At 42.5% G+C, this 8,979-nt stretch overlaps 1 protein-coding gene across 1 annotated transcript; it reads right to left on the reverse strand.

Moving 5' to 3' along the window:
- Positions 1-2,971: 2,971 nt before the first annotated feature.
- On the reverse strand, positions 2,972-7,600 carry aldoab (aldolase a, fructose-bisphosphate, b). The gene is made up of 7 exons (XM_039788086.1): positions 7,475-7,600; positions 5,972-6,090; positions 5,381-5,647; positions 5,128-5,288; positions 3,819-4,077; positions 3,509-3,708; positions 2,972-3,404 (listed from the first exon to the last, which is right to left on the reverse strand). Exons 2-7 carry the CDS (start codon positions 6,081-6,083, stop codon positions 3,312-3,314), a joined length of 1,092 nt encoding a protein of 363 aa, XP_039644020.1. The 5' UTR covers positions 6,084-6,090; positions 7,475-7,600; the 3' UTR covers positions 2,972-3,311.
- Between the last annotated feature and the right edge of the window lie 1,379 nt (positions 7,601-8,979).

Genomic DNA, 8,979 nt, shown 5'->3' on the forward strand with positions numbered 1-8,979 from the left:
AAGATGGATGCACTAAATACAGGATTAAGAATTTATGGAGATTCAACTGTGAATACATAATAGGTTTGACCGCTCCAGAAAACAACTCTGTGTAACTAGGCTTTTAAAAACACAAAAGAACGGGGGCCACAGCTATTTAAAAAAAAAAAAAAAGCTTGTGCGTAGCCTATTACAAAATGGAAACCTGCAAGAGCCACTGCACACATACTCACGGTAATTTTCCACTACGAGTCTGAGACAAGAATAAAGTTGTTGCATTACCGGGTTTATTAAACCACTCAAAACAGTGCATAGAAAAAAAAGGTACAGATAGGAAGACAGCCTATGTCACAAGGTCAGCGTTCTCACTCCCCTTTAATCCAACCCCAGTAACAACAGAGAAACAAATGTAGGCCTACACACGATGCATGCAGGATTCAGCCGACAGACCGGCGTCTCTATTTGTTACAATGCAGTAAATACAAGTAAGAAAGGCAATAAAGGCTTACTGGCAGGTACAGAATAGGAAGGCAGGTCCAGGTCCAGGCCCAGGCACAGGCACAAATAAGGGGCAGAGTAAGAGCAGCTCCAAAGCACAAAACATAGTGAGAAAGTATCAAAATGATGGACTGGCAGGTGATGAACACTGGGCTGGTATGTACTGAGAGGCTGATGAGGTAATGAGATGCATGTGGGAAGGTGCCAGGGTTGATGAGGAAAGTAGCAACAGGTGTGTATACCTTCTTACTGGGAAACGCACCTTCACCTGCATCACCTGCATCCTTCTGCCCTGCTTCAGTTAAAACAACAGCGCATATAGAACGAACAACAATCTGTTCTTTGAATGGTGTGTCCCCAACCAAGGTTTCTTTTACACACAGTTAAAAACACCTCTAAATATGACCTGAATATAAAGTTCATATTTATTTATTCATAACTTATTGCATGGCTGTTGTATTGTACACAGCTATCAATTAATGATTTTACAATTCTAATAATCAATAGTGAAATGCTTGTAAACCATTGAGAGGTGTGTTGTCAAGCGGTTCCTTTCAAGTTCTTCAAGGTTTCTGAGATAATGACTCGCCTCTTTCATGACTTTGCTTTCGGTTGCACAATATTGAGGAAGTGTCACCTGTCAACACACCTGTTGTTTGTTTATCTCTCTTTCCTACAGGGTCAAGGGCTCATGGTAAGCACAGTCTATGATGTCTATGCTCTGTCAGATTGTGGCAGGTCAGTGTGCATATACATTTTGGGGCAACCACAAATGGGTGACAGTGGGTACTCACAGCAGCCAGCTGCATCATATTATAGGTGCACCTGTATCTGTTGCCTAACCCTACAGTCACATTAGCTACAAAAGAGAGCGACACACACTTGCTTGTGGGCGCTCCTGGGCGTGCCTAGCCTACTCCTGGTTGCTTGGCAACAGTAAACAGAAATTCTCCGGTGCTACCTTCAAGCACGTCTTAAAAGTCACTTCAGAGGTATTGTTAAGTCACAAGAACTAGAGTTCGAGACTAGATGAAAATCTTTAAAACTAACCTTTGTCGATCTGAAATGAAGACAGATTCAGCAACTGTATGGCCTATTGCTCGCTTAAAATGTTTTCAGAAACACGTTTCGGTGAACTATTTTTGTAAAATACTAGATCGTATTCTCAACGAGCCACCATGACACTGTTGAAATTCTCGAGCAGCCAGACCCACGTCACGCGTTCGTCCAATCAGCTGCCGGTCAAGGGCGTGGAGCATCAACCATGGATGTATGACGTCGTGACACCACGCTTCAGTCGTGTCGAACAAATGGATCTGTACCATTAGGCCGGCTTCACACTAGCTCCGTGGCGTGAGCGTGGCGTTTCTGTTGTGTGTCAGTTGTGTGGAACAAAATTTTGGGCCTTGTAGAAAGGCATTTTCTATGGGCCCCTCCCCGCATCCACAGCTATTCATTCTAGCATATTTTTGGGCCCTGGGTACTCAGTTCCCCTTTTCCCCCCAGTCCAATGCCCCTGCACACCAGAAACGTGTCTGACGCAGCGCTGCTGCTGCTGCTGCTGCTAGCCTTGTCTGGACACATGTATGTTTCCCATTGATTACTGCACTCAAGCACTAGTATACTTCGTGTTAAACATAAATATATATTGATTTGATTACAGCAAAGACAACGTCGGCAGTATTGATGGCAAAATAGGCTACCGAATATTTCGTTCTGTATTGGTGCAATATTTGAAAATTGATAATTATTTATTATAATTTTTTTAAATTACATTTATATCTGCATTTATGTCAAAACCTAGAGACTTTCAAACATTAAAATGTCATTTATTAATATGTATTTGTGTCAAAATGACATATAAACATATTTTTGTATTCTATTTTGCCTGGAAACGCTTCCAACACGCTTCACGTGTCGCGTGAAAAATAGGCGTCGGTCCTATTTCTAATATGCACACATTTCCACCGCGGCTCAGTGTGAAAGCTCTAACCTGTTAACATGGGAGCCGAAATAAAAACGGACACGCCACGCAGCTGACACGCTCACGCCACGCAGCCAGTGTGAAGCCGGCCTTAATGAACTCGGTGATGGGAAACCCTATGGTTAAGAACAAAGTCACTTTTCACTATTAGCTAACAAGCAATTGGTAGCCATTGCCTGGTTCACGTCAGCATTACAGGAGTCTAACTTTTCTTTGTTAGAACAGTAGAATTTGTTTTCTCTGGCTGGAATGCAAATAAAGAACACATACATGTGGTAGTTATGTCTATAATGCTATCATTTCAGTGTTCATAAAAAGTGCAAGATGTTCGTGGTCTCAATTATAGTTTTTATTGGAAAAAATAAACTGATCTTTTATTGATTGTTTTTTTTATATTTTTCTCTGTCATAGTATTATTATCAGGCTCCAGTGGCTCCAGCTTCTTACTGAACTGTTTGTATGTGAGCATAAAATAATGTTGTGCAAAGACTCAAAACTCAAAGCAAAGCAGCATGTTAGGGGAAATACTTTAATCCATGGTACCAGTATAAACCATATACTGCACTTTAGACCAGGAAAACTTGTGTAAAAACAGTGTGGGAATCTTCACCTCGAAAAGTGTTTAAAAATAAAAGGTAAGGGAATGGAAGCAGAACATCTTTTTCAGAATCTCCTGTCTGCAGCAACAACCCAAACAAAAGTTTTCTCTTTCGCATTTGACCAATATGCTGCTATAGTGCTGTTGTTCAAAAGCAGTTTCATAGGCGGAGCCTACGAGGACATGGCCTTTTCCATGGTAACATGATACTGGTGGGAAGAAGGTGGAAAGGAAAATGATGACTGTCCATGCTTAATAAGCATGGTTGGCCACAAACAGTGACTCTCCGCCAGCAGCGCTGGCTCCAGAGGGATTATATTTGCCCTGGCAGGCCTGGTTGTTAGCCTGTAAAAGAAAAAAAGGACTAGTATTACTGAATGCACTATACAGTATTGAAGTTTGGTTTTCACAATCCATATAGTTCTCTGAACAAAACTACTGTCACATACCAGAGCTCTCTTGATGAACTCTTCCTGGCATGCTTTTCCATTCTCCTTCTTGCCGCCCCAGGCTTTGAGGGCAGAGGCCTGCAGGGCACGGCCGTATGAGAAGGTCAGGGCCCAGGGCCTGTGCAGAGGGCACTGGTTCATGGCGTTCAGGTTGACGGAGGCCTCCTCCTCACTTTGGCCACCAGACAAGAATGTAATGCCTGTACAGGTACAGGAAGAGCGTGAGAGTTTAGCAAGGCAGACTATTGTGTCCTCAAACTTTGCAAATGTGTGCATGTCAACAAGAGTATACTGTCTGCATCCAGCTCACCAGGGACTGCAGGGGGCACAGTGCGGCGCAGGGCAGTAACAGTTGCCATGGCAATCTCCTGGTTTGTGTACTTGTGTGAGCTGGAGTGTCCGGGGGTAACCATGTTGGGCTTGAGCAGGGTGCCCTCCAGGTAGACGTGGTGGTCAGACAGGGCCTTGTAGACAGCAGCCAGGACCTTCTCGGTAACGTACTGGCAGCGCTTCAGGTCATGGTCACCATCAGGGAGAATCTCAGGCTCGACGATGGGGACGATGCCGTGCTGAGGACGGGAGATACAAAAGGAGTCAAAACGACTGTTAGCATGATGGGGGTGGGTGGGCTGTCAAAGGCAAGACATACTGTATGTTATGTATTAGTTTCTTATTGTTTCAGTGGTTCCTAAACTAGGTCCAGATTTGAAAAGGTTTTATTAAGTTGTTTTCATTTTTTGAAGTTATAAGTTATAACAGAGACTTTATAAATATATACTTTATTTAAGTCTACTCCAGCTACCTTCATCACTCAATTTACAGTAGAAATAGATAACACTAATGTGATTTCTTTATTGAAAAAAGAGGCAGCAGTTCCATGATGAATTGGCATTGTTATGTAGCCTAAAAATCTAGACGCACCCTAGCAGCAGCAAATTTAATTTGCAGCCAGGGGGGGTCTAGGCACTCTCCGTTGAGTTGCGAGCTGGAAAAACCAAACTCTGGCCAGGCCAATCACATCATGTATAGAGTCGGTGGGTGGGTTTATGGCTGCTGCTGCTGCTGGGAACAGCGGTCTTCTTCAGACTTGGAGTTAAGCTTCAAAAAAGGAAGATGTGTTCGGAGTTTTGCAGACCAGATAGGCAAAAGTTTAATCTATCAACTAGCTTTGCTACCTTCTTCGTTGCTCTGCCTGGTTGTAGCGCTATCCTATTGCGTGCAGAGGGAATTTGAAAGACAACCGTTTATCCGCCCCTTGGATTGATCCCTGTCAATGTTGAATTCCCAGACCCAACATATTGATGTGGGTCTGTCTTGTCAGCCTAATTGTTATGTGCAATAGAATGAAATTGCAACATTACAGTGAAAATTAAATAACTCATCATATTTATTACACCCAAAACACATGCAGGAAGTAAGTGACATTCTAGTGTTATGCAAAAAAAAACAGCACTGATGCTGATTGTTTTCATTCTACAATACGTGCATGTAAGAAAGTGATACAACTTTAGGTGCCATTGAAAGATCAGCCACTGCTAAAAAGTTTTTCTACTGATAACTTAAACGACTAGATCTGTCCTTGCCATGAAGCTTGTAAAATTACATCTGTTGTATCTTACCATCTGGCAGATGCTGGCATAGCGGGCCAGGACATTGGCGTTCTCAATGATGGCCAGTCTTGAGGGAGTGGTGGGGGTGATCTTCAGCACACAGCGCCACTTTGCAAAGTCAGCGCCATCCTTCTTGTACTGGGCGCAGCGCTCGTACAGTCCATCGAGACCTGTGAAAGAGGTAGAGGACACACCGGATACGTTAGACAAAAATATTTAAAGATGTTGACTCTTTCTGTGTATAAATCTGTTCTTTGCTCACCCTGGGTGGTTGTTTCGCCGTTGGTTCCGGCCAGAGGAACAACACCTTTGTCGACCTTGATGCCCACCACCATGTTTCTTCCTTTAAGGTACTGGGTGAAGGGCTTGCCATCGTCGGTCTTCTGGTACATGGTCTCATGGAAGAGGATGACGCCACCAATGCAAGGGTTGATGCGGTCATCAGCGGTGAAGAGGAGCTGGCGGTACAACCTCCTGTTCTCCTCAGTGTTCTCAGCATTGATGCTCTGGAAGCGCTTGGCCACACTGCCTAAAGGTTGTGGAGACATAAGACAGATGAAAACTGGATCCATCTGTGGACTTCACTGGTGTGTTTGTTTGAGCTTTTGCAGATGTTTGCAGAAAAGTGTTAGTGCTGAGAAATGTACATTCAAGCCAATCATAGTCCTAACCTAATTGCGTTCAACATTTTTTTCACGTTTTCTTTTTTAAATTTTTCTCTTCACATATACACATGCCAGCTCTGTAGTTTGTAGACACTGGCATGAGTCATATGAGTCATATGAGATGAATGTTGGCTTCCCTAAAGGACTATATTTAACCATAAAAAGTAAATTTTCTTGAAAATCTTTACCTGTGGACTCGTCTGCGGCAAGGATTCCCTTGCCTGTAGCAACAATCTTCTGAGCAATATCGCTGAGCTCCTTCTTCTGCTCAGGAGTGAGGAAAGGATATGCGTGAGGCATCCTGACTCTAAGGGGAAGAAAAAGGATGAGATGATAAGAAAGTATTCAAGTGACTAAAAGGCAAGACACAAGCTAAAATTAGGCCAAGGTGCAAGGGCAAACCTTCAACATCCAAGCTGCAAAGTCTGACATTTGGGGCTGTGGTTTCCCACAAATGCATGGGAAACCACAGCCCTAAACTGCTGAAGAAAAGACTTACACTTATAGTGAGTTAAATGTGTGAAGGAAGTGGTGAAACAAGAGTCTGCGTTCTGTCATTTTAATCCCACCAGCTGGGGCCCCGGCCGTGTGACTGCAATTGTTGCAGCTATAACTGCTCCAGTACCATAAGGAGTAATGTGCTGGGGTTACACACTATACCCCAGGCACAATATGCAATGGCACAGAGGATCCAGTGTCAGAGAGCCCTCCACTCTACTTTGCCCCACCCTTTACGTATCGGACCACTCTTTAAAAAATCTTGACAAGCATGTGGGTGACCTATTCCATTTTCAAGCCTCTTATCCATGACCTTTCCTTCCCCATTCCTCCTCCCTGCTCTTCTATCCCACACCTCCCACCTCCTTCACTATCAATTGGCTGGACTAAAAATACACAGTGTACAGTGTAAAGCACTATGGCTCAGCCAGAAGGCATCACATAAAAGAGTATGGTGCTGCTTCACACCCCTTTGTTCAAAAGTCATGCACTCTACAGGAAGATTAAGAAGCAGACAGCCAGGACAAATTTAGACAGTTAAGAGCTTAGTCAAGCTATTGAGTCACAGCTGACCGCACAGATACAATGAAGTGGAAACTTTTCATCAGATAAAGAAGGGTGTATCAACAACCAATCATTGAAGACAGGTGAGCTGCTCAGTGACAATGTGTGGTTTAACAATTATATATGTGGAAATACATAATGCTGAGGGAGAGTAGAGAATGAAAAAAGTAAATAATTTCACTGTTTTACTATTTACTCAAGTTTTATTCCTTTTTTCATCTCTAGCTCTATGTTCTTAGTTTAATGTGTTTTTTTGTTTGTGCCATAGAGTAGCACTTTTAATATAGCTGTATTTACTTGTGACAATGACAATAACATCAATTCTGATTCAGATGTATTATTGAAAGCAACAAGATATTTCAGTCTGTTTTAGTTTGTCAGAGTAAGTAAGAAGGTCTGTGTCTGTCTGTGTCACTCATAAATATCTAGCTTTCACAGTAATCACAGGTTTGCATGAGCTATAAAAAGAGGTGAAACATTACATCTCTATGGGAAATGCCATGCGCCTCATATATACATATATATATATATATCATTTATAGGAACAAAATATTCAACAGGTAGCACAAAAAGCCAATTAAAGTAATGCATTAATCTCATAGTTGTCAGAAAATGTTCAGTTCTGTTACCTTTGAGGTTGGGAGGAGAGCTGAGTGAGAAGAGAGAGGGAGGGAGAAGATCCGGCTTTCGTCTGCGACAACCCTCCAGCCCGCTGGCCCTTGTATTTATCCTTCCATTGTGACCCCTCACATTTCAGCTGCCTGAGCTATAAAAAGAACAGGACGCAACCAGAGATGGCTCTTGACATTCAGAGAGACTGGAGCTGGAGTAACATGGTGGTGAGCAGCCAGTGAAAGGGCAAATAGTGTTTCAGTGAATGGCAGACTTAGCGATAGAGTCAGCGGTAGTTAGGATGGGAAGTATAGGGTAAAGACAAGTAGAAATGTTAAACGACAGGATAATGAATAGGCAGACGTGTAAAAAATATTACCCACGAATATAAAATAAAAAAGGACATGGGCATTATCCTAACTTCATTCACTACCTTCTTGAACAAAACCTATGCATCTTAAAGCACATCCCTGCACCCTTTACATTCTAGTTTAAGGCATTTTTTATGACTGTTTGTTGCAATGAATAAAAGATTTCATACATGATTTAAGTGCAGTTAGTTCAAAATCTGCTGTCTCAACTGAGAAGAGTGTGGAATAAAAAGTTCTCTCAGGTCCAATTCAGTGGCTGGTTCAGATGAGTTTTATTCACTGTTCAGTCGAGAAAGAAGCTCACAAGACGCTGTAGGTTTCCCTCTGACCTGAAGTGGTTTCTAGCCAGGGTTTTACACAAGGTAACAGGAAACAGAAAGAAACAAAAGGTGAGAAGACATTCAACTCTGTCTGAGTAGATTTGCATAGACTCAATACTGTCTGCTTCAACTAATCAAAGGTGCTTTGATTAGTTAAGGTGTGCATTTCTGTTGGAGCCAACCTTGGCTCTAAACAAAAGGTCTCACTCACAACAAAGTGAAATGCTTTGTTTGAACACTAAGCAATATATATGCAGATAGACATGATTAAACAAGGAGACACTAGTTTGTTGACCAGGCACAATAATAATAATAATAAAAAAATAACTTAATCAGTGAACAGGAAAGAGGATATTAGAATAAAATGAGACCAAAACTGTTAGCTAATTCATTTTCTTCTACAAGGGCATCTCATCACCCAGAGGTCATATGAAAGGTTTTTTGGGGGACACACATGCACACTCACACAGAGGCTTGAAGAGCATGTGACAAGATTGCTAACCTGCCCGTAGAAATCAGATCCAGATTTGGCAACACGGTGCTCTGATCCCTGACCTTTCGGTGACCTTTCAAGATGGTCTTTGCTCGGCAGGAAAGGGTCAACTGGTGAGCCTGGCAAAGGTTGCAAAGGCACACAGTCAAGCTGCACAGCACTTTATATCTGTTTGACTTTCTCACTCAGATAGGTTGCCAGAAACTCTGAATAACATTTGAAAGGATGTGAATTTTTGCACCACTGAGGTACTGAGAGCTTTGAGGCTTTAGGTTGTGCTGACAACCCTTTATCTCTGGTGAACAGTGGCAGGTAAAAAAAAGAGGGTCACTTCCTGA

This window comes from Perca fluviatilis, chromosome 21, assembly GCF_010015445.1.
Source record: "Perca fluviatilis chromosome 21, GENO_Pfluv_1.0, whole genome shotgun sequence".
Lineage (NCBI taxonomy): Eukaryota > Metazoa > Chordata > Actinopteri > Perciformes > Percidae > Perca > Perca fluviatilis.

Bases quoted from the DNA above. Each gene is read 5' to 3' on its own strand.
- aldoab (XM_039788086.1), bottom strand. From the start codon at position 6,083: ATGCCTCACGCATATCCTTTCCTCACTCCTGAGCAGAAGAAGGAGCTC. The intron at 5,648-5,971 runs GTAAAGATTTTC...CACAACCTTTAG, and splicing joins TGCCGCAGACGAGTCCACAG to GCAGTGTGGCCAAGCGCTTC. The intron at 3,709-3,818 runs GTGAGCTGGATG...GTACCTGTACAG, and splicing joins TGTGCCCCCTGCAGTCCCTG to GCATTACATTCTTGTCTGGT.